This window comes from Notechis scutatus, chromosome 1, assembly GCF_049901735.1.
Source record: "Notechis scutatus isolate UNSWTSFEM ecotype Mainland chromosome 1, rNotScu1.2, whole genome shotgun sequence".
Taxonomy (NCBI): Eukaryota; Metazoa; Chordata; class Lepidosauria; order Squamata; family Elapidae; genus Notechis; species Notechis scutatus.
In genome coordinates, this window is record NC_142009.1 from 275,254,872 (window position 1) to 275,280,486 (window position 25,615).

At 38.2% G+C, this 25,615-nt stretch overlaps 1 protein-coding gene across 1 annotated transcript in view; it reads right to left on the reverse strand.

Moving 5' to 3' along the window:
* The window catches only part of STARD9 (StAR related lipid transfer domain containing 9), a 97,551-nt gene that overhangs the window by 2,762 nt on the left and 69,174 nt on the right, over window positions 1–25,615 (reverse strand). The window contains exons 23-32 of the mRNA XM_026671282.2: window positions 14,230–23,946; window positions 12,962–13,159; window positions 11,986–12,166; window positions 11,299–11,445; window positions 10,787–10,895; window positions 9,639–9,787; window positions 6,199–6,263; window positions 5,888–6,096; window positions 4,501–4,580; window positions 1,535–1,693 (exon numbers count right to left, since the gene is read on the reverse strand). Coding sequence (XP_026527067.2) covers window positions 1,535–1,693; window positions 4,501–4,580; window positions 5,888–6,096; window positions 6,199–6,263; window positions 9,639–9,787; window positions 10,787–10,895; window positions 11,299–11,445; window positions 11,986–12,166; window positions 12,962–13,159; window positions 14,230–23,946 — 11,014 coding nt within the window. The remainder of the gene's footprint in view (window positions 1–1,534; window positions 1,694–4,500; window positions 4,581–5,887; window positions 6,097–6,198; window positions 6,264–9,638; window positions 9,788–10,786; window positions 10,896–11,298; window positions 11,446–11,985; window positions 12,167–12,961; window positions 13,160–14,229; window positions 23,947–25,615) is intronic.

Below are 25,615 nucleotides of genomic sequence, written 5' to 3' on the forward strand. Positions count from 1 at the left end.
CCAAGTGCTCAAACTTTGATGATGTGACCGCAGGAGGCACTGCGATATCTCTAACTTTGGGGAACTGGTGGTCAGTAACATTTTTTTTGCGTCTTCATAATTTCAAACAGTTGCTGAATGAATGATCTTAAGCAACGACAACCTTGGCTATGCAAGAATAATTCTGCAAAGCGTCACCAGATTGCACCCATAACATCCATGCAGTACATATAAGAGAACACCTACAAGTAGGATGTGCTGCAGAAGTCTTTTCTACCCCTGCAAATGTGGATTTCAAAGAGCAACAACATGAAGCTTTTCTCCAGTTGATAAAGAACCAGTTGATTACAATCCTTTGCACATCTTAGCATCTTTTTAGGAATTAAGTTCTGAAGACATTTAAAGCTGACATGACAGACATTTGTCCATCTTAGTTATAATCTCTCAGGTGAGGTTTATTGTTGTAATGTTGAGTTTGCTATGCACACAGAATTAGTATTTGATAGCTAATCTATTCCCCAGCTTCCCCACAATATAAATAAATCTATTCCCCAACTTACAACCATTCTTTTAACAACTATTTGAAGATATGATGCCACTGAAAAAAGTAACTTGTGACCAGTCCTTGCATTTATGACCATTGCAGTGTTTCTGTGGTCACATGATCAAAATTCGGGCACCTGGCATGTTACAACACATTGTCATTTGCAACTTCAGGGGGGCTTCTGTGAAGCAAAATTTGGTGGAAGTTGGATTCCTTTAAGTGACAGTGTGGTTTTCTTTATGACTTGTTTCATCAAATGACCACAGCAAAAAAGGGTCATAAAATCAGGCATAACCCACATCACTTAGCAATAGAAAGGTCAGTCCCAATTGTTATAAATTGAGCACTATAGTGAAAAAAAAGCAGCTGCTTTTGAGGCCAGCTTCATCTTGCAGCAAACGTGGGGCATTTTTGCTACTAAAAAAGAAACAAGCAGAGAACCAGGGACACTTATACAGAGCAGTGTAAAAACACATCACTAGATTTATGCTCGTTCATATGTAATGTATTAATAATCTGGACATAAAATAGATAGTCTGCCCCACAAATATGGCAATAAAATGGGTTGGATTTATGCCACTAAATGGGTGGATTTATGCCACTATGGATATCTGCAGTCAGAGCAAGGATACCAGTTATTTTTTTAAATAATGCCATGTTTTCCTTGGGCAGATCGCCCTATGGTCTTGTGAATAGAAGCTTCGGAAGCCTGACATCCTACCGATACCATACTGGCTAAAGTTCACTGCTTCGCTTGTTGCCAGTAACAGTTCTATAGCAAAGTACAAACAACCATGCAATGATGAAAAACTCTGCAAATCAGTATCAGTTATGCCTCTGCTATTAAGATCCATGAACCAAGAATCTTAAAATCTTGTCATACTTCCTTGCACCATTTATTGCTATTAGATGCATTTTTATTTGCTTTGTCACTATGTTGTATAGAAAGCAATCTTCCATATATAATATATATTTACAATAGCTTTTTAGCCAGGCTCTACAGATACCTACCTGTACCATGTATATGATTTTAGTGATGTCATTTCCATTCACGATATCAGGTTGCAATATCCATGCACTGGGCAAAATCTCTCCTCGTACCATTTCTTTGCATGGGCGAGGCATTGACTCTTCATAGATAGACTGAAGAGCTAAGATGTACATATTTTCCTAGGTGAAAGAAAGGAGAGTCACATGACAAAAACCCACTAGCAGCTCTGGAGTTCTCCCATAGACGGGCTGTCAGCTTTGGAGACCATATTCCATATTCCACGCTGCCGCATAGCCTGAGAAAGTGGGAGGGGGGGGGTGATTTCAATTGAGTAGTTCTAAGTAGACAAAATAAAATTCTTTTCTTAGTTCAAGGTTATTAAGTGTGGCACAGCAGAGAAAAAGGAACTTACACTGAGACAGTTCATGATTGGTCCATGTGATGTGATGATGGGAGAAAAGGGGATGGATTGTAGTTTGGGACATTGTGGGAAGTCCAGGAAACTTTTAGTTTCGAGATTTCACAGATGTGCCAGGTGCTATTCTAATAAAGGTACTTTTGAGATGATGCTTGTCTCGGAGTTACTGATTGGAGTGGAGGTTTGCTGGAACGCCGACACTGGCTTTCCAGCCTTTATCAAATTATTTTCAATGTAAGAACAGGCTGTTAGACTTTTCTGATATCATAGTAGTACAGGTAATCTTGAATTGGTGATACAGAATAAAGTTATGATTGGTGAATGAAAGTACTTACAACTGGTCCCCAATGTTATGTCCATTGTAGCACCCAACAATAACATAAAAATTTAGGCAACTTGCCAAACAGGACAACTTCACCTATTTCCCTGCCCCCTATCTCTCTCCCTCCCCCCATCTATGCCCTTTTGTTCCTCTGCACTTCATAGCCCTTATCACCCTAGCTGACAGTTGTCATCTTCTTGCTCTCGCTGCTGGCTGCACAAGGCTCTTTTCTCAAGGTTGCTCTCAGCAGTTTCCTTGCAAGACTTGGGAAAGAGAGCCTCAAGTGGCTAGCAGCGGCCTCATGAAGGAAGAGGGCAGGCAAACCTCAGCAGAGCAAGCAAGAAGTCAGTGAAGCTCAGCTGGGGCAATGGAGCATAGGACAAGCCAGGGCCTGGGCGTGCAGGGTGGTGAGAGCAACTGGGACTGGGCTGGGCTGGCTGCTTGTCACCCTACAAGGCAGGATGCAGGGCAGGCAAAAAGGCAGAGACGGTGGGGATAGGATAGGGAAGGCAATCCCTTATACCTTGGGAGAACTGAGGCTCAGGGCTGGGAGGTTCCCAGTTCAGAATGGCTTAGGATGGTCCTTGGCTAATGACTAATAACAACAGCGATGAGGAGTGCTGGGATTGCTGTTACTAAGCGATGCAGCAGGAGATACCATTCTTTATGTCCCCATTGTTTAAGCAATGGAAATTCTGGTTACTTGTAGTTACAAGTTGAGAACTACCTGCATTAAGACTTGGTTATTTGGAGGGGCTGACTATCTCCCACAGTACATGCCTGGCTGTATCTGGTAGCCCCGGCACACTCTGGGTTTTTTCAATTAAATAAGGCTATCTATCAGGATGCCAGGAAATAGGCCTTCTTTACTGAAGTACCTAGTTTCTGCAGTGAGGCTTCTAGGATCTGGGTGAGTCCTGACTCTATCAGACCTTTAAAAAGACATAGAGGAACTGGTTGTCTGTCTAGGCCTTTTCCAAGGGTGACTTCTGAGAAACATGCCTGGGTTTTTCACTGTTGCCTGGTTTTGCCATCATTTGGTTCCTTTGTATTTATTACAGATAACAGATAATCAGAGTTGGAAGGGACCTTGTAGGTCATCTAGTCCACCCCCACCCCACCCAAGTGGGAGAACCTACACCATTTCTGACAAATGGCAGTCCAATCTCTTCTTGAAAGTCTCAAGAGATGGCGCTCCCACAACGTCCGAGGGCAAGCTGTTCCATTGGTTGATTGTTCTCACTGTCAGAAAGTTTCTCCTTATTTCCAGGTTAAATCTCTCCTTGTTCAGTTTCCATCCATTATTCCTTGTCTGGCCCACAGGTGCTTTAGAAAATAGCTTGACCCCTTCCTCTCTGTGGCAGCCCCTCAAATATCGGAATGCTATCATGTCTCCCCTGGTCCTTCTCTTTACTAGACTAGCTAAGCCCAGTTCCTGTAACCGTTCTCCATATGTTTTAGCCTCCAGTCCCCTAATCATCCTGGTTGCTCTTCTCTGCACTTTTTCTAGAGTCTCAACATCTTTTTTATAGTGTGGTGACCAAAACTGGATGCAGTACTCTAGGTGTGGTCTTACTAAGGCTTTATAGAGTGGTATTAGTACTTCCCTTGATCTTGATTGTATCCCTCTGTTAATGCAATTTAGGGTTGCATTAGCTTTTTTGGCTGCTGCTGCACACGGCTGGCTCATATTTATTATCTTTCTATTGGTTTTAATTTATGAACCATCCAGGGTCTCTGGTAGAGTCAGCTTTTTGAGGTAGTCCCAGCAAAAAGCACCAGCCATGAGTACTAACAGTACATTTTAATAAACTTAACAATTTTAATAAACTTAGAATTTTGCAAGTCTGAAAGTACCTCTCTCCTCCCTTACTTTACTTGTGAGGCATTCCCCTCCCCTCATTTCATTTATCAGGACACTGAAAGAGACAGCTTTCTCCTCTCTCCTAAGATCACTCCCATATACCATTACATTGAGTCAGATGGTATATAAACATTATTACTATTACTATTATTACTATTACTATTATTATTATATAATTCATGGGAAAATGTTTGTGGGGCTATTTTTAAAAATGTCAGTAACTGAAAGTAAACAAATAAATTTGTGTCCAACTATTTAAATGGAGAGATGGAGACTGAAAACCTTGTAGGTGCAATCACTGTCCAGCTGGCCTTGTTAAATTAATTGGATTATTTCTAGATATGGGGTGACTGAAACACATTGCAAACAGCAATCTGTGTACCTCTTTGGCTTCTACACAGATACAGCAGAAATCTCTTGGTTGCTTTTGGTAACAGAAGGAATCCTCACTCACCACATATACTGTAATTACATCAAAAGAAAGAAATTGAGCTATTTAGTCAAATGAGGAAAACATCACACCAATCAGAGGATTGAACTTAATAAATCCATATCCAATATTTTTAGCCTCCATCCCCTTCTTCTAGCCTCTCTGTCCTCATAATGCATCTAGAAGACAACAGTATATTACAGTATTTACTATATTTGATTTTTAAAAACTGTTAACACACTTCAAACCAGGGTATAATTAGTGGTATCTATAATAAATTAAACACATTCTTAAAAATGCAGTGCAAAGCTCTAAAAATAATACCCATCAAATCATAAATAAAAATCAGAGCAAGACCAGAAAGTAGAACAATATCCATTTAACCAAAGGGGGAAGAGGCAGTTCCTAAGCTGATATCAAAAGCTCAAAATGCTTGGCACTAACTTTATTTAGACTTCCTCTGCCATAGAAGCTATTCTAACTCTGCTGACAATGTAATCACCAGGGTGGAATAATAAAACAAAATAAATGCCCTGAAGTATGTTTCCAGCTGCCCGGATTACAGTTACCAGTGCAAATGTGTTTTTAAAAGACTCTTTTCTTGCAAAAAAAAACAAAAACTGTCATTTTTTTCTACCACCCCCTCATGAGAACAGTGAACATGTGTTAAACAAGCAACTTTGGTCAGTCCAAATGAGCCCTGGTGTCATTGTGGTTAGAATGTAGTATTGCAAGCTAACTCTGCCTGTAGTCTAGAGTTTGATCCTCACCGGATCAAGGTTGACTCAACCTTCCCTTCTTCCAAGATCAAAAAAATGAGGACCCAGTTGAGGCAACATGCTGAAATTTGTAAACCACTCAGAGGGTACTTTAAAGCACTATGGAGCAGTTATTAGTATTAATAGCAGTTATGCTATTACTATCTTGTGATTTGGAAAGCAACTACCCAGAATTTGGTCATTCCAACAACAAAAGGGAAGCACCAGAGCAGAGGAGCCACGTCTGCAGCAGGAAGAAGCAAGTGGATCTCAATCTCTGACTTGGTCATCCTAAGAGTAATTTATGAAGCAGCAGAAATCATGCATCACTTCCAGTTATACGGCCATAGAGGAGGGGATGAGAGGAGAGTGGTGCTACAAACTTAGTACATTAAAACCAGCTATGGAGATTCTGTATAATTTCAAAGCAGAAAAGGAAGGGGATAAAATTTCCTCATTTTTAGCTAAATCCCTTCATTATTCCTACGAAGGATTATGCAGTGGTATGAAACAATTCAGACAAAGAAGAACTATGAGCTCTGTTCAACAATAGTAAATACTGTAGTGTAAAACGTACTCACCCAACTCAATATTGTTGGTTATTTTCTTATGTACCTGAGCTGTGGTAATGGTTTTGTCATACAAATGTCGCTTACTGGCATCCTTCAAGATACACAATACCACAGAAAGAGGTTGGTTGATCACTCCAGCTCCCAAAAATCCATGCTTAGTTGTAGATGATGGGAAGGTTTTATAATAAACGAACACGTTCTTCTCTGTGCACTGATATCTAATAGAGAAATAAATGCAAGATAAAAGCAGGTTTTCTGCAAAAATACCATAAAGGGTACTCTCTTGGTATAAATAGAAGGGATCTATGGCCAAAACTTACTTCCAGCCAGCGGTTGCCTGCCCACTGTAAAGGTTTTTCAAGTCATTTGAACATACTGCCATAACCTTTAAAGCAAGTAAAATGCAATGTTATAGTTCAGAAGTTGCAGCCCCTTTATATAAAATTCAGCTTTATTTAAATTTAGTGACAACTAATTATTTTCTCTTCTGAGGTCCATGCAGGTATCCAGCAACCTATTGGAACTGGGTTTAATTTTCCTAATTTAAATTAGTGACAGTATAAACCAAAAATCAGTTGAATATATCAACGTATCACTTACATCATTGATGTGGATATACCTCCTAGTTGGAGGGCTGTGGGCAATAGTACTTTGGCTTGCAAAGAAATCTCTAGATTACAGATCCTAAGTTTGCACAAAATACAGTGGCAGGTCAAGTCAATTAAAAATCTGGAATGTTAAACTCTGTGCAATAAATCAAGAGTGGGAAGATTTTCACTCTCTCTCGAGGGAATCTTTTAAGGGGAATAGACAGCTTCATTTTGTCTGTTTTTATCACCCCTCCTGAGAGGAAAGTATTTAACCATCCAGACATCCAATTTCTAGGTTGTCCAAAAGTGACTCTGGGCAACTTTACAAATCACACGCACAAACACATGGGAAGAAACACAAAAAACTATCTCCCATATCACCAAACGCCCTAATCTAAAGTTTTTAGTGTTTGCCTGGAAGCGGGTAGGGTCAGAGCGAAATGAAAAGAGGAAGGTGTTTCAACAGAGAAAATTCACTTCCTCGGTCCCGCTAGACCAGTGATGCCAAACCTTTTGGGTTTAGTGCCTAGCTTGACTTTGCGGGTATATCACCCTTTCCCCAAGCAAAAGAGAAACAATGTTCTATCTCCCCATCATCAAGGTCCCATGGAACAGCGGCAGCACCAAAATGCCCAGACCTTGTCTTCAGCCCTAGTGCCATCACTCAGGCTGTTCCCCAAGGTCTCGGGAAATGATGTGATTGCCTCCATGGCACAGCACTCCCCAGGATCTGCCACACACCACTCAACTTCTCTTTCTGTTGACCCTGTCATCTATGCAAAGCTGCTCTGGGTTGCACAAGGCCTTCAGTCTTCCACAGATTTCAGTCTCCCAAACCATATGAAAGCACACACCCTGTTGTCACAGCCCCTCGTGACTTCCCGAGAGTTTGCAGGCTGCATGAGAACACATCCCATTTTCACTTGGCCTCCACATTCTCCTAAAATACTACAAGAATGGCACTTGTTTTTAAGAATACCTGTTGGGTGTTGCTGAACATTGGTGTGTCACTCAAAATATCATGGTGTGTCACCTTTGACACATATATCATAGATTTGCTGCACTAGACGATGCTTAATTGACCAGACCAAAGCAACTTTGAGACTGGCTTTTGCCAGCTAAAGTCTACGCACTCAAATCCTGGAACAAGAATTGGTGATACAGAATAAATTTAATAGTCTAGAGAAAACATGGAGCTAGGTGCATATTGGAATTTTTGGTTAATATATATTATAGATTAATCTGAGTTGTTATTTGCATTTTTGCTTTAATTTTATTCCAGCCATGTGTCCCTGTGGACATGTGGCCGTTGATGTTGACTGGAATCCTGATTTCCTTTTTCTTCTATGACCTTTAAATGCTAATCTGGTCACCTAATACATAATTAGGGACTTATATCTTCTCATTATACTAGTACATTTATTTTCCCAAGGGAACAGCCCAACATGCCTTGCAGTTGTGCTAGAGAGAAAAAAAACTGAAATAATCTTCTGCTTTCCTTCTGTAGAGTAAAAGAACCAGGGACAATTGTTGCGATATGAAAGGAATCCTAGGAACTATTAACAGGCTCTTCATTGTAATTGAAAGGGTTCGTCTATATCTTTTTTTCATTTTATTATTTATTTTATTTTATTTTGTGTTGTGTACCTCTTACAAATTGTATAATGTTACATCTTGGTTTGGTAACAACAAAACAGAAGAGTTCCAAAACAGTTTATATTCTGTTTTGAGCTATTCTTTAATTCATGATTCTTAAAAAGCACATATAGGAACAAATTTAGGCACCCACAATCCTGACAAGAAAAGTCACTCATCTGAGAGGAGAGCTACTAAATACAGAGTGAAATCCATACTCACCAGCATCAATAAAGTTACCTAGTTGGGCAATGGAATATCTTCAAGCGAGCAACCAAGCTCAAAGAGCACCAAGGACCCCAATTCAATATATATTCTCTTTTAGGGCTATTTGGGCTGTTTTACTTACACAGGTTTTTATTATATAAGTTATATTGGATTTATTACGAGATCTGCAATGACATTGACCATATTATCTCTCTGGAATTATTAGGAGAGTTGGGAGTAGGAGCTATTGAAAGTTATGACCACCTTGGAAACTGTGTTTTACAGCCCATAAAGCATTTCCAATCATTGTAAAATCTTATGTCGCACATCCCCCATCAGTCACATGACTACAGTTCAGGTTTTTGGTAACTAGGTCACATTTACTAGCTGGTCACAGTATTCTGCAGTCACGTGACTGCGATTTGTGGCATTTTTAGCTGGTAAAAGATGCCTACTTGGGTGAATGAATTTATGACTTCCTGACTCACTTAACAACCACTGTAAAACTGTAAAATCAGGTTTGGTCACTTGGGAGCCCCCACTTATAACTATCATGACTTATGATCATCATGACTTATGCCCAAAATTCTTGTCCCAATTTTATAGGGTTATACATTGATATCTATATATCTATATATATCTGATATCTATATATCTCTATGTTGAGCCAGGAAGAAAATGTAATCCATGTCCTGACCTAATGGCTGGAGGCTTTTGGGATCTGGATGGATCCCCCAGTTTGGATTGAATCCTAAATGGATATGCATTTAGAAATGAATACATCTAGAGATATCCAAGCTTGATTTGGGATGAGGTAGCACTTCCCCACGCAAAATGTGCTTTCAACTTAGAGGTCTCTTGGATCACAGCTCCTGCTTGAATGACATGTGGTGGCCGTGGTCAAGGAGGTTTTTGCCTAATAATATTTTGTACATCAGCCCTTTTAGCCCTTAGCATTTTGTGCCTGAATTACTGCACACCAGTCTACACGGAATTGCTCTTGAAGGCCTTCCAGAAGCTTCAGTTACAGGCACAAAGAGGTTAGCCATGAAATGGTGCTGCTATGTGAGCTGAATTGGCTGCAAGATAGCTCCCAATGCATGGCTCAAAACTTAGATTTCTCCATGATTACCTTCTTCGAGTTGAGACTGCCTGTCCATTTTATTGAATGTCCTACCACCAAGGAAAATCCATCTTCAGAAACCCCAGGATAATACTTTCTAGGTGATGATCTCCTTCTTTTGGAACAGCTTACCTCCCCCATCCTGGTAAGCAGTTAACCAAACCATTCTTGCTACATGTCTGACACCCATTTGTGTTCTACTCACCTCGGCAGTAGCATTAGCCAAGATATATTTGGACAGATCTTCATATCCTTTCACTGAAGAAGCTGAAAAGGTGCTAGGTGAAATAATTAGGCTATGAGGATACCTATGGCTGCTCTTCTCCACAGATGAAGAAGTCACAGGAAAAGTCTCTGTAACAAATGAGATAAATAAGGAGCCTATACCTTAGATCTGATTTGAGCCACCTATTTACAGGATGTACAAAATGGGGCAAATGACTAAAATCGGATCACTTTAATGGATCACAATGTTCTGCTTCCAAAAATAGGCAATTTTCTACAACACTTTGAAAGTAACATGCCCTGAATGTTCATAATCCAAATTCTTCAAATCAATTCAGAAGAGAAGAAACCAAAGTCTTCCATTCACAAAGAACTTTATTTCATTTGTGATCTACAATAATTGCTACGAGCATTGAAAGCCAACAGTTGCTGTTGGCACTCTTTCAGAAACCGGCCGTTTCCTTCTTAATAAAACTGGTTGACTAGAGCTTTTAAAAATCAATTTTAAAATTAAATCAAGATAAACTTAGTGGGTTAAGATTCTCAAGGCTGCAGAAAGTATATATTCAAATATGCATGGACCAATTATGAGAAGGAATTGGTTGATTTGAAAAATATTTTCTATCCAGCCCTCCCATTTTGTTCACTAGTAGCCCAAAATGCAAAGCTAATGGCTGGGTACAATTATGAATTATTATTTCTGTCCGGAGAAGTCTGGGCAGGATGCAATCTTCCCAGGCAAATGATACAGAAGAGGTGTTTAATGTGCTCTGGAAAAAAAAATAGGAGACTTCCTAAGAACATTTGAAATAACCCTGTTCTTTTAGTGTACTGTGGAGTCCTTGATGCTCTCTGAGCTTAGTTGTTTGCTTGCAGATATTTCATTATTTGATTAGTTAACAAGCAAACAACCAAGCTCAGAGGCCATCAAGGACTCTACAGTTCAATCTAGACCAGTATATATTCTCTTTTAGTATACAATAGCATTTAACCTTACACTTTTTTGACTGATCAGATGGCCAGAATAAGTCATACGTGCTTGATTCTATTGTGTGTTTTTTAATACGTGAAACATCCTGCACGTATTTGATACAGAACTCATCATCAGATGGTTTATCCAGCCCTTACCACTAGCAGATCCCTTTTGCACTTGTTTGAGTATGCAAAGCTGATGATTTCTAATAGCTGAGCGTCCTCTTGTATCTTCTGCTGAATGTTCCACGTCTTCGGCACAAAGCTAATATATGGTGGGGAGGAAGGAGGGGAAGAAAGTAATATGTGATTATTTATAAAATTTGTATTATTGAGTTTATACTACCCCAGACATAATTGACTGTGAGCAACAGATTTTGCTCTGATGTTGGCATCTGATGGATGATAGTATGAATTTAGAATCATGGAGCTTTCCACTGGTTGAAAGGAATAAAAGAAGACAACATATGCTTGGACCTAATAGAAATCATCCTCGAGAGAATGATGCTAATGGTTTATAACCACACTGTGAATCATCTGCTGAATACACAGTATTTGTTATCCCACTTGACTTAAGTTTATGGCCATGTTAAATCAAACCTATGACATTAAATAATATATCTTATTCTATAAAGCTCTTTATTTTATAGAAGAGATATTGCTATTACCTGGGCTCCTTGTTTGCTAAGAATACTAGCAGAATAAGTAGCTGTGTTACTACTGTTGTATCCAGAAGTTGGTCCTGAAGACAAACTAAGGGTGGAATTGGTGTGTAAAGTGCTTGTGCTTACAAGAGTCTTCAGCTTAGTTTCTTCCTATAATAAACACATCAATATTAAGAAATGGTGTAAAGCAGGATAGTTTAAAGCTAGTCAATTATTTTATAATATTTATTTCATTCCAATGTTCACTGCTTCATTTGTTCTGCTTGTAGCTTATTGTTCAGAAGATAAGCAAAACAGGTGAATGATGATGTCTTCTAATCTAAATGGTCTTGTCTTCTAAAATGAGTGACATTTTAGTGACTAAGCATGCAAATATTAAGTAATTGAAATCTTCAAGACATTTTAAGGATTTACACAACCCCATTTGGGTTAAAATTGATGCATTATTATCCTCTTCCTTCAATTTTTTCTAGTAATGGAGCTTCCTCAATTTTAGAACATAAATTAAGACAGATGTGACTGACTATTTTTAAAGTGTCTTGCAAACAATTATACTTCACACATTCAGCTACAAAGGATTCTATCACATAATGCACCAAAAATGTTGGTACGTTATATACCTTCAGACATGCCTAAGATGCAGCCTTAAACCAAACTGTGAAAACTAGCTGAAATAATTTTAACACTTGCCTTCTGCAGTTGAGAATATATTTGTTCTCGAATGCGCTTCTTTTCTTGCTCAGCTCTTTCCCGGAGCTTGTCCCTCGCTCGTGCAATTTCAGTTTTAGTTTCTTCTTGTGCTCTCTGATATTCTCGAAGCAGCTGTTCAATCTCTGAAGGATGCTGGATCCTAATTTTTGGTTCCTGAACCCTTAAAAATGTCATAATGGTATTCCGTGTATTGATTAGTAAGTCACATTGTAAGCTTTTAGGACATTGTATGAATGCTCTTAAAAATAAAGAATAATTCTGTTTCTTAAGAATGGTAAATGTTAAAATGAGAATTAATTCTGAACTTAGGAAATAATTAAAACAGGGACTATTATCAGCCTAAATTGACAATCATTATTGCAGGATGAAGACCGCTTCACTGATGTTGGGAAGCTGCAGGCAGAGGGTCAGCCATGAAAGGGCAGCCACTCCTAGAACAGCAATGGCAGGTCTACAATCTGGAGGTGGAGTGAGGTTTGTCATGATATGCAACCCAAGTGCTCACCAGGCTGCACTTCTCATCCTGGGAGGCGGAAAGGCACCTGCCAGGGAGGCCCAGCCCTCATTTGTTCTGAATTGCCTTGCAACAGTGATTCCCCTCACGAGTTGTTCCCGTCCCCACATTCCTGTTGGCCAGCACATTAGGGACTGATGTTTCTTCTGATGGGGTACCAAACTGTCCCCAGGTCTAGTTGGTCAGGGTGACTTATTCTGTGCCAACCCATTTGTGCCAACCTATGCCCACTTGTCCGCACCAACCAGGCCATGCTGATTCATCCATGGGCCAAGTCATCCAGGCTGACCCAGTCGCACCCATTCGTTCACGCTGACCTGTCCATGCCCACCCAACTGCGCCCACCCTATCACACCCCACCCATCTATACCCACCCGTCCACACCAACCTGGTTGTGGTGAGTTGTCCTAGATCCTTCTAAATGGCCCTAGGTCACCCTACCTTGTATTTTCTACAACGTCTCGTCTCAACTGCTGGAGGTATTCACGACGTCGGCTGGGCAGATCTATTTCTGTCTGGTGACCATCCAGGGTTTGCAAAAAATTCAAATGCTTTTGTGGACTAAGACTGCGGCTCCTTCTGAAGCACTGAAGTCTCTCTTCTCTTCGTTTCCTTAAAATTTCAATTGATTTCTTGTGCCTATTATAGGAATGGGGAAAATGGTACTTAAAAATAAATTAAGTTGCATTTTTTTTAAACGTTAAATTTTTTACAAGATTGATAGAAGAGAGAAGATAACATATCAAATGGAAGAAACATAACCTTGTCTAGTATGCAGGTTGAACCAAAGTTTGAAATAAACTCACTATACACATTATTTCCAGCTTAGGATGCCTTGAGCTGCAATCCCTTTGCTGAAATGCGTTATAGCTATGTAATACTTCCAGTGTTACTAGAATATATAATCCCTAATTTACCAGAGAGAAGGATAACTCAGAATCCCCTCCCGTTGTCTTACTCTAAATACTAGGTTAGAGATTACTCAGCTAATGCTGAGTAATATTTGAACTTGTTCTGATAATATTATACTTCAGGTTTTCCCTCTCTCCTTCCCTTCCCCATCATTGGTTGTTAGTAAGAAATTAGTAATATAAATAAGTTCATGAAAATGTATGCCTTTTAATAATAACTGTCAGTACTGATTTATGGTTCTGGGAAAAATTTATTGCATGTTACCAAGAGGCAAAACTCTTTGGAAGGTATGGTTAACAGCAGCGGCTCAAATTTCCAAATATCTACTTCTACTTTTCTTCTGTTGGTGGTGGTACAGGTAGTCCTTGACTTACAACTATTTGTTCAAAGTTAAAACAGCATTGAAAAAAGTGACCTATGACTATTTTTCACACTTGCAACCACTGCAGCATCCCTATGGTCACATGATTAAAATTCAGACACTTGGCAACTGACTCTGCAGTGACTTGTGACAACTGCACTGTTCCAAGATCATGTGTTCACCTTTTGCAAGTTTCTGACAAGCAAAGTCAATGGGGAAGCCAGATTCACTTAACAAATGTGTTACTAATTTAACAATGGGAGTGATTGACAACCATGTCAAGAAAGCTTATAAAATGGGGCACAAACTCCTTTAACAATTGTTTTGCTTAGCAACAGACTTTTTTTGGGCACAATTGTGCTTGTAAGTTGTGGACTACCTGTATGTCAAACTCTTGCTGTATTTAGCCAATCTGTAATGTTGAAAAAATAATTACCTTTCGTAAAGCTGCTGTTTTATGGGCACTGCTGTCAATTCCTCACCCACTACATTCTGAAGAATCCTGAGTTGCGCATCAGTTTCACCAATCCCATAGGTTAGCTTTGCTTCCGTGAGTTCCACAGTAAGAGGTTGCTGACTCATATCTAAATGTATTCCAGACATAACCTGGGCACGCTCCCTTCTTAGTCTCTCAATCTCTCTGGCTCTCCTTTCGCTAAGTAGAGATCTCTCTTCTATTTCAGTGGTTCTTCTGTTAACCAATTTCCCTTCAGTCTGGCTGTGGATATCACTAGCACTCAGTGTCAGGCTAGTTAAGGAAGAGTGAGGAGCTCCCTTCACACCACACCAATTGCTGAACTTATTGTGCATGGGCAGGTCACGAAGACTGTAACTGCGATGTCTGTGGGCTTTTACTAATGAAGTGTTCCCATTTAGCAAGATTTCAGTATTACATACACTATCAATATCAGATCCTGTTTTTGTATCATTATCGTCATCCTCCTCCTCTTCATCAACAACATTATCATCATCTTGCAGGTCACTCATTTCTGACCTGAAAAAAGAACCACCCTTCTCATTTCTCCAGATCTGGGGGCATGGTTGAGAAGAATCAGGAGCACATTCATGAGTTTCTTCAGATTTTACACACATAGTGGTATGAGGCTCATTTAAAGATTTTGGTAAAGACCTCTTGGAGGGTGAGCATTCTGAATTTTTAATAGAGTTTCCACTTTTAATTCCTCCCAAGAAGTTTCTTGCCCTTCTGATCTGATGAAATGAATGTTCTGTGGGAAGGGTTTCTCCATGATCATCAAATATATATTCCCCATGGCTAGAAAGTTCTAAAGTACTGCTTGAGTGATAAAGTCTTTCAGTGTGAACTGCAGTATGTGTGTCAATGGTCAATCTTTGCTTTTGTTTTGAAGTATCTTTTTTAGAAAGCACTTTGGTCATGCTTTTATCCAAGCCATTTCCAGATCTTTTATGAACATCCTTGCTCTCTCTAGGTGTGGTAGAATCACTGTCCATCTCAGCATGTGAACAAGTATCAAGACAGGATTCCCAAGAACACCTATTATACTGTAGATCTGGGTCCTTTTTCTTAAAACCAGTTCCTGAATTTTCAGTACTTTTCACCTGTTTCCCAGCAAATGCTTTGGAAGAGCTAGTTGAAATCTCTGGTGTAGGTTGCTGGTTGATTGGACTTGCACTTACTATCAAAATTGGGGAAGAAGCTCTGTCAACTAGCAAGTTGTTTTTACAATACAGTTGCCTTGTTTCTGAAATGCTAGTTTTATCAATAGGATTCCTATCTTGAAAGTAACAGTTGGGAGACAGAGAGATACAAGAAGCAGGATTACTAACAGCAGTAACTGAAGACTTAAGTCTAGAATTATATAATGGGGATGCAGTTGGATATACTTTGCGACTATTGAAAGCAGGTGTTGATGAAATAGTTAACGGTGTTTTAGGCACTTCTGAGGAAGAACTGGAATGTATACCTAAAGTAGATTGAGGCATATAATAATGTTCTTGAGTATCAACATCACGACTTCTTAAGTCAGGCATACTCAGCAATTTCCTTCCTTTGATTTTTGATGTTCTTTCCTTAGGCAGAGTTATAGTATCTGGATGAACTAGCTTCACAATAACATTTACTTCCTGAGATTTCACTAGCTCAGTTTTCATATTAGCATTAATTTGTCTGTCCTCGATTGTATTTCGAGGATGTCCTAAAATATCAGTTTGAATACCTATGTCTTCTGTTGTTTGAGTATGGCGATCAAACATGCCAAAGCTTGTTCTCTGTTCAACTGCTTTATGGTCATTTTGTTCACTTTCCTTTATTTTTTGAAAGGACAAATTTCCAAGCAGTTCAGAGGTGTTGTGAAGAAGCTGTGAAAGGTGCATGGAAATGTTCTGCACACTTGACCAAGAAGAAGGTTCTTGGAATGAACTGTTACTTGGCTCAGGTTTTCTTGCAGGTAGGTCTGTATAGCTTCTGCGATGCCTCTTCTGTCTCTTATGCTTTGGTGGAGCTTCTGTCTGTGTTTCCCGATCACAAATAAGTATTTCTTGCTGCTCGTTATAAGATAAATTTGTTTTAGTGGGGTAGAATAGAACAATTTCATCAATTGGTGTGGAAGTATTTTCAGATTGTTGAGTGCATCTCATATCTGGAAGAACATTTTCACAACCAGAAATGCAATTTTCTGGTGTATTTTCAAGTTCATCCTGAGAAATATTTGTATCATGTTTGCCATTTCCATCAGAATGCATAGAATGAAAACTTTCTCTTGTAACATCCCACCTTTGCAGATCTTCTGTACTACTAAGGGTACTGGACAACATTCTTGCATTAGCATATGAACTGAGATGAGAATGGAATGGAGAATTTTGAGAGTTCAAGCCATTATCCACACTGGAACATCTTATAACAGTTTGATTATCCAAGCTCAGTGGAGGAGGATTGCCGGAAACATCACTTGCACTTCCAAATACATATTGTTTCCAACCCATCTTGCAACATTCATCTTGCTGCCATGGGTGTATGTAAGGGTTTATATCACTTGAATTAAAGTGCATGGAATCATTATTATCTTTATCTAGTTCATTTGTTGCCTCCAATTGATATCTTGGTTCTTTATTTTTATTTATATAATCATGCAGTGGAGTAATGCTACTTGAGTATTTATTTGCTTCTATATCTGTAAGATTATCAGTAGAGTAAGCAACAGCTTTTAGGCAAAGAACTGGAGGGGAATCTGAAGAAGAGATATCTTGAGTTTGAGCTTCAATAGATTTCTTTTGAAACCTAGGTTTATAATTAATTGGGACATTCTCTGTCTTTAATTTTGATAAGCTTTTAGTATTGCACAAGTCATCCTCAGTTGGAGAGGGAGGCTCAATGCTCATATTTAATTCTTGTAATGACTTAGAAGCTGGATGCACAGATTCTACTTCTACTTCAGAAGTTTCTGAAGCACATTCAGCAACGGACATAGCAATCAATGGTGCTGATAAGCTATGAGTCTGCAAATCTGGCCACTGTCGATCTTTTTTCATTCTCTTTGCATTCTGTGAAGTGGAAATGTTATTGTTATTCTTATGGATGGATGATGCAGGTTCTTCTTGCAAAGTTGAACAGTCATTTATTGAGAAATATTTGGAAGGAATTATGTCATGTTTTCTTGAATTGTTCAGTTGGTCTGATGTAAAAATCTCTCTCTCAGCCTTCATCACCTTACATGCAGTTGTGTGAGAGTTCCCTATTTCTGTAGTAGATATATTTATTGCATCCATGCTGCTATTTAAATATAGTGTACTCTGCTCTCCATGTAAAGCAAGATCTGTATTTAAATTGTGCCGTAAAGTTTTCTCACTATGTTTTAAGCATTCTTTTTGTGGTAAAATAATATTCAGAGGTTCCTGACAATCAGATACTTTATGGCATTTCTTCTCAGACTTAAAATTATGTATTCCACTGCAATCTGAAATTGAGTTTCTTTGACAGCTAGATAGTTCATTTCCTTCTGCAAGATAAATAATTCTTTCTGAAGGACACAGTGGCGGGTTAAGGATTTCAGAATCTTCACATCGGCTGGCAGTAAGTGAGGGACAGCTTAAGGGAGCAGAATTTAAAGCAGCAGGTATCAGAGTCTCACTGAGATGTGTGTTGCTTTTAAGAGATGTTTCTGAAGATGAGGAACAACTATCTGGCAAATCCTGGTGACAGATTGAGTTATTTTCTTGAAGTTGAAATGTAGCTGACAAACTGGAAGTCAAAAAAGAATCATGCTGTGAGCTGGTAGATGAGCTACATGTAGAACATGAGGAACCCTCTTGGGACTTTGGGGAGCTGGCATTTTTAAATAAAATGCAAGGTGAAAAATTTTCCATTGAACATTTAGGTGCTTCATGACTGCTTCTTTCATTAAAATGTTGAGGAGTAAGCAAGTTTTTTTCTGGTAATTTTGTTTCTGTTCTAGTTGTGTAATTGTCAGATTGTAAAGAGGCATTTTCTTGGTCACAGATACATTCAGGGAAAGCATTTTGACCTTGTTTGTTATTTTCAAAGATCTCTTCAATATGATCACCATGCCCATCAATTTTGCTGCCTTGTTGACTTAAAGCATAATCCTCTGCACTTGATACAGGAAGATCAGATACTTCAGAGTTAAGAAATTTACTCTCCTTAAAATAAAGATCATCTGCAGCTAGTGTATTCAAGTGTCTAGCAGAGTAGCCAGACATATAAGAATTCACATTACATTCAGAACCATAGTCTTTCATACAATGAGTATTTTCCCATACGAATTTGTCAGAATTTCCTGAAAGAGTCTCACCAATTTCAGAGAATACTACAGTGTTATCTTCTATAGAGAAAGCATGAGACGTTCTGCATGCAGGACTTTCTGTGGTTTCTGTTTGACATCCCTCGACTTCATTACATTTTTCCATATTGGTTTTGCATTCATTTTCAATGCATGTGGAAGTAAGGCATTTATTTTCCTGATTATATTGCGCTAATGGGTCCACCTCTTTCTGGCTGACACTATTCTCAAAACTATCTTGAAAAGAACATGTCATTTCTTCTAACTCATCTTTGAATACTGAAGTGAAGAATTGTTTTTCAGAAATTATTAAGTCCAATGTAGCACTTTCTTTTGGAGGTATATTGAATGAATTCAACAACTGTTCAGACTCTTCATGAAAGTTGCCTACATTGTGACTTATAGAAGAATCCAACCTTTCGAAAGGGAAAACTTTGTTTTGTATGTTGTCAACAGAAGCATATTCTAATGATTTACGGCATTCCATAAATTTGGAATATGTGCCTTGCTTATTAGGACTTTGCTCAGAAACAGAATAATTTAAAGTTTTATTTAACATTAAATCATCTACAGATTTAGCTATTGCCTCTTTGTCAACAGAAGATAGTGTTCCAGATTTCCCATTACTCTTTATTTGTGGATCATAATACTGAAGTACTTCATTGCAGACATTATTGCTCAATGGAAGTGTAAAATCATTTGTTGTATTAGCATCACTGTTCCTATTTCCTCCATGTGTAATTTCAGTTTGTAACAAAGGACTTTGTGTGGGATCATGGGAAAATCCTTTAACAGTGACTGAAGTTAAAACATAATCTTGATTTAGATTTTCTGGTGCATCTCTTTGGTTAACTGGCATCAAGTTATCGACAGTATCAGCATCATTCCTTGAAAACATGTGAGGTAGCAATTCTTTTTGTTTTGATACTTCATTTAAAGATGCATCATTATCTGAACAGCAGTAAATGTATATGTTTGTTGGTAAAACTTGATCTTGGAGGATATCCTGTTCTGGATTTTCATGATTTCCTTTAAAACCCTCCCCTTCCTTTTCTGCTTTGAAAGAATGCATAGTTTGTGCCTTGATGGTTTTAGACTGAACCTCAGATATACATTCTTGTCCTGAACTTATTAAATGTACTGGCTCATTTTCCTTAGGAAGGTAGCACCTTGGTATAGATTTGTAAGGATCAAGACTGTTTCCAACACATTTATCACAGTGTTCTGAAATAGAATTCTGAGAATGATCTGTGGAAGATTGAGCTGCATTAATGCTTTCAACATCACTAACTTGTTTGAGCTCTTTTTTAATTCTACACCATTCAGCGACACCTTTATTATCCTCTAAATTAGCACTATCATGATTGTCTTTCAGTATTTCACTCACATTATTCCAAAGATTTACTGATCCTTTCTCATCGTGTGTTTCAATACTATTAATACACATGTCAGGTAAATCAAGTTCATCATCTTGTTCTTCCAATTTAGAAGCAGTGAAGTATATTTCTGGTATTTCAACAGGATCATATTTTGTTCCATTATCACAATCAGTAAAACATGGAGTCTGATTTTCTTGCAGTAATGCAGTATTTTCAGCAAGTTGTAAACCAGTTAATTTTGAATGTGCACATTCTTCATTTTTTCTTGCCTCTATTTGTTCTTTATCTACTTCTTCAGAATAGTTTATTTCCCTATTTCCAATTTTATTTTCCTGAATAGCATTAGGATATTCTGTTAAGATTTCTTTTGAAAAGATCTCTTTGTTACGATGTATGTTTTTATCTTCTTTATTGTAGCTTAAATTAGTATCTTGCTTATATTTCATGATTACTGCAGTCACTAGTGGTTCAGAACCATAGATATTTTCTGTACCGATATCATTTTTAACTAGTTGGTCAAATGTGTCAGAAAACTCTTCTGTGCTTTTAGAGCTTTCTTTTATATCCTCAGGAAAAATATTTTGTTTTCCGTTTTCCTGGGCTCTATTATGATTAATAGTGGGTATATGGGTATTACTTTCACACTTCATTGCTAGCTCTGATGCACACAGATCTTCACTAGAATCAGCGAGCTGGATCTTCTGTTCATCTTCTACTGCTCCAATTACAGATTGGTTTGGGCAACATTTCTCATTATCACTGTTGAGTCTCTGAATCAAATTAGAGGCTTCAGAGTTTCGTCTACTTTCTAATGCTTCAAGTGTACAATAACTATGTAAATGTTTATTTTGATTAAGTTTCATTTCTAACATGTCACATTCCAGCTCATTGATACTAATTACTAGCTTACTAAGTTCTTCAGAGTTTATGGTTGTATTATTGCATTCAGCCCGATTTCCCTCTGACATCCTAGGGATTCTTCTCTCAACAGACTCTTTTAGATTGTTGGACATTTTATTGATATACAGGCAGAAGTTTTGAGAAGTTGTGACTGATAAAGCTCCGTCTTCTCCCAAAGTTTTTCTAGAGTCATTTCCAGGGTTATTTCTGGATAGAGTAGAATGCAGTTCTGCTCTCAAGCAATCATTTTTATCAAATGAATAATGCAAATCTGGAACTTCTTTTTGCTCTCTTATTGCAGGTATGCAACAATTTGTTTTTTTCCCAGAGTGAATGGAGTTACACACAAGACAATCAGCTATCTCTCGGTGTTTCTGATCTGGAGGATTTCTATTATTTTCCATAAAAGAAGATCTAATCTGACAAACATCCTTACTCCTAGGCATGCTTTTATAACACATATCTGAGTTGAACTGTGGAGTGAATGTTTCACTTGTTTCACAAGAATGATCAAGTGAAATGTTAGTTTTTTTCTCACTTCCATCTACATTGGATTGCACTGATTTGTCCATCAGAAAATCCACAGATAAAGATGTTCCTGGCTTGGAAGCAGAATTCAGGTTATATTTGTCCCCCTCGCTGCTCTTCTCCATCATATTTCCAGCATTAAAAGTTGGGAAAGCTTTCTGGCTCGCATTTTTTCCAGAATAATCAACTTTTAAGCTTGAAGAAGAACCATTCATTAAACCTTTTGTCTGAAATTCAAATTTATTTTCTGAACCCCATTCTCCATCTTGAGGTACTTCTTCCACTTCTCTAAATGAGGGAACCTCTAAAGCAGATTCTCTCAGGACATCCCTGCTGTCTTGCATGCTGTCTTTTTCAGGTTCAGAGGTCTGCATTAATATTGCAAACTGGTCACTGGTGTGAAGGGCCACTTTATCTATGTGGTTTAACTCAACTATTTTTGAGTCTCTTGTGTTACGATCTGAATCAGAATTGGCATCTCCCTTTTCAATTGTTCTAAAAAGACATTCTTCAAAATTAGTATTTATATAAATTTCTTCTTTCTGTAAAATAGAAGCATTTGGGCCAGATGTTAAGGGGTTGTTTTTAAAATCTTGATCTCGGGAAATCTCTGAGTAAGGTGAAGAAACTGACTCCAGGATTGGCTTCAAACAGCTGGATGTTTCTTTCCATTCACATGTGGATCTTACTTCAGATAAGCTATTTGGCTGTTGACAATTAGATGCGGGTAAAGACGCAGCCTCATTGTAACATGGCTTTGTAGGAAATGTGGAAATATGATTAAATGATGTATTTTTGCTTGAAAAAGAAAACAATGATGTGTCTTCTGGGGCTTCAACTTCAAGATGTTTCCTTGTCTCTGGTAAAGGTACTGATGGTGTTGTGGATGAAATTAGCATTTCAATCTTATTTGGCTCATGATAAATTTGATGCGGCTTTTTATAGCAAGTAACAAACGATAATTCAGCAGCTGATTGTCTTACATCATCCTTCTTCATCCAGTAGCTTGATTTATTAGCAGGGTACATCTGAGCAACCCAAAATTCTGAATGGTCTTGAGATGAAGGAACAGTTATTATAGGTATATTCTTTTGATTTTTCAAATTGTTGGACAGCCAAGTATCTGTCAAAACTGGAAGGTTTTCACCATCAATATGTGACCCTTGATCTACTGAGCCACCTTGACCTGAGAAACTGATTTTCATCTTGTTCGGTGTTTGATCACAAACAGAACTAAATTGTGAACTGACATCTAAATAAAAAGAACTTGCATTGAGACTCAATGCACTACTTTCACTACAGAGCTCAAGCTTGTTCTGTTGGTCATTTACAACAGAGTCTGACCTTAGGTTTTGCAACTTCCAAAAAACTTCTGCTGGCACTTCATCATAAGAATCTAGTTTAGATTCTTCTGCATGACCTGATACCTCATCAGCATCACCTAAGCTATCCAGAGAAAAACTTCTCGCATTGATAGTCAGATCACCTGATGTGGATGTGCTTGTTAATTGTGAAAGAGATTGAGAATTCTCATCTTTGCAGAGCTTAATAGGTTCTGGATGTACTTCAGAAGAATTGTTCATATCTTGGCCTTCGGCATTGTTTTCTTTTTCTGTAAGTGAATCTTGTGACATTTGGCTGTCATCACTTTCTGAACCATCTAATTCCACAATGTCCATTTGAGACGATTCCTCCAGCCGATTCCTCAACTGTCTTATCAAGACTTCTGAAGTAGCACATGAAAGGGAATCCACAGAATAATTACTATCTGTGTCAGAAAACTCAACATCCTCACCTTCTTGCTGGCTGATCAGTGGATCAGGGATTGTTTTGGAGATTCTATCATTCAGCATTTCAGCACTATGCCATCTTCTTTTTCCATGACAAAGTGATACATGACTATTTAGATTATTAAGGCTTCTTGCCGAAGGTGCCACTCTTAAGAATTCATCCTTTTCTAATGAATGTTTGTCCACTGAACCCTTTTTAAAGTTATTTGGGGTCTGGGTCCGTTGTTGAAGAAATGGTTTACCATATATTAATGATTTTTTAAGTTTCTTAACAGAATTTCCAGGAAATGAACTTTGGTGCTTTTTTCTTTTATCCATCTGAAATTTTCTATTGGCTTCCTGAGCTGCATTCTTTTCTTGATGTTGAATTACTTCTAGTTCTTTAATTTCAGACCCTTCCTTCGTTTCAGGTTGATGCTTTTCCTTAAAATTATCAGATGTACAGGCCTTTGATCTCTGGGCTTTAGATCTGGTTGGTCTTAAGCTATTATCTGATCTCTCCATTGTTTGCTTATGTTTACCAAGATAAATAACTTCTGTATTATTACAGTTATTTTCCACTATTCCTTTATTTCTGAAATATATATCCTGTTTTTTGATTATCTGTTTCTGGGCTAAGAAAGATCCATCTTTTTCCTCATGAGTATTTCTTCTGGAATGTTCTTCAACTGCTCTGGGAAAATATTCTGCAGATGGAGATTTCCTTGGTGTATTGATAATGGAGCATGCGTAGTTATGTGCTGAGGTAGATATCTGAGACGGATTGCTCTTCAAGAAAATACTGTAAAAAAAAACCACAGTAATTTGAAAATAAGTTTCCTGTACTTTGCTATGAATTTGTAAGGCAATTACTCATTACAGACATTTATATAGGAGCTAAAAGACTGCTCTGTGAATAGACAGATTGAGACAAGAGCCTGAGAGGACCTATGTTAACAGTTTATAGTACAATTTCATCCTCTAACCAAAAGGAGTATGTATATGTGTACACTAACTGTGGCACTTTTCCTCATTCCTATATCAAATTTCTTATCTCCCAAAAATTTGTCTGAATAACAAACAAACTCTAGGGGAAGGGCTCATTTTAGTTATTGGAATCAGTAAGAAATTTTAGAAACTCTGAATGACTATGGTTTGCTTGACCAGCAATCTTAACACATTATGGGTTGATTTATGAAGCCTAGAGGATTTCTGATGTTGAATTGAGGCTTTTAAGTTGAAAAATGCCACCCTCAACTTTATATTATATTATTTGAGGTTTTCATCTTGTTTCTTTTAATAGTATTTGCTATCACTGATAGAATTTTTACATACCACCCTATTTGGTATTTGTTACATAAGTCTTTCTAGATTATTCATTTCAGGAAACATTAAAGTAAAAGAAATTGAGATACAGAATTTTGTATAATTAGAATAAAAAAGGAGGGATCTTTCATATGAAAAGCACAATTTGTCCCAGAATATCTGTGAGGATTTTTTTCCCTAGACAAATTTTTCTCATTTCATAAATTGTCCATTAATCAGATACAAATAACTGCTAATTTATTTAAAGCTTTTACATTGACTTAAAGAATGCCTACCTTTAAGTGTTGGCTGTCATTTTTAAAGCCCTAGGTGGCATAGGGACAGGTTACTTGTGGTCCAGCACAGCATGAACCCTCCAAGGCTGGGGTGGCTGCTGTCAGTTGAGGGAGAATATGCAAGTGGTCTGTGAGGTATGTGCAAGCACTGTAGGGGCGAGGGTGGCTGCTGCTGGGTGAGGGAGAGTCCACTTGATTGAAGCATGGCATAGTACTTTTCTAAGCTAATAGACCTTGTTGTGGAGCTGATGGTAGAGGTCCCTCAGCGTTTGGTGCTGGGAGACTTCAATTTCCATGCCCTATAAAGATTATATGAAGCATCAAGAATTCATGGTCAACATGGCAGCCATGGATTCACTCAGATTTCACTTCTGAGCAGTTGATCTAAGGATCCTAATCACTTTCTGTGATGAGATTTATTGATCCTGATCACCTGCACAGATGGCAGAACTGATTAGGATAGTTTTGCCTGATAGATCAAGATAAGATTTCTCCAAGTTCCTATGGATTTTCCCAGCAACCTGGCAGAAGATTCCACTGACTCCTAGTTGAAATCTGAAACACAGAGGTGGCCAGAATATTAAATGAGATTGCCTCAAGAGGCCTCTTTGTATTCATGAATTGGGGGGATATTCTTGGTTTATTGATAAGTTCCTGAAAATAAAATGGCTATGATGCTAGGAGTATTGTGAGAGAATACAGGACTGAACCACTGTTGATACAGGTTACAGTTTATCCTTGAATGTACGAATGCAATTTCACTGTGTTTGTGGAACGTGCCTCAACAGCAGGGTAATCTGCCCATTTTTAGTGGGCAAAAGGCAAGTGAATTTTCCCATGTGGGACACCATTTGAAGGCTACAATAACTC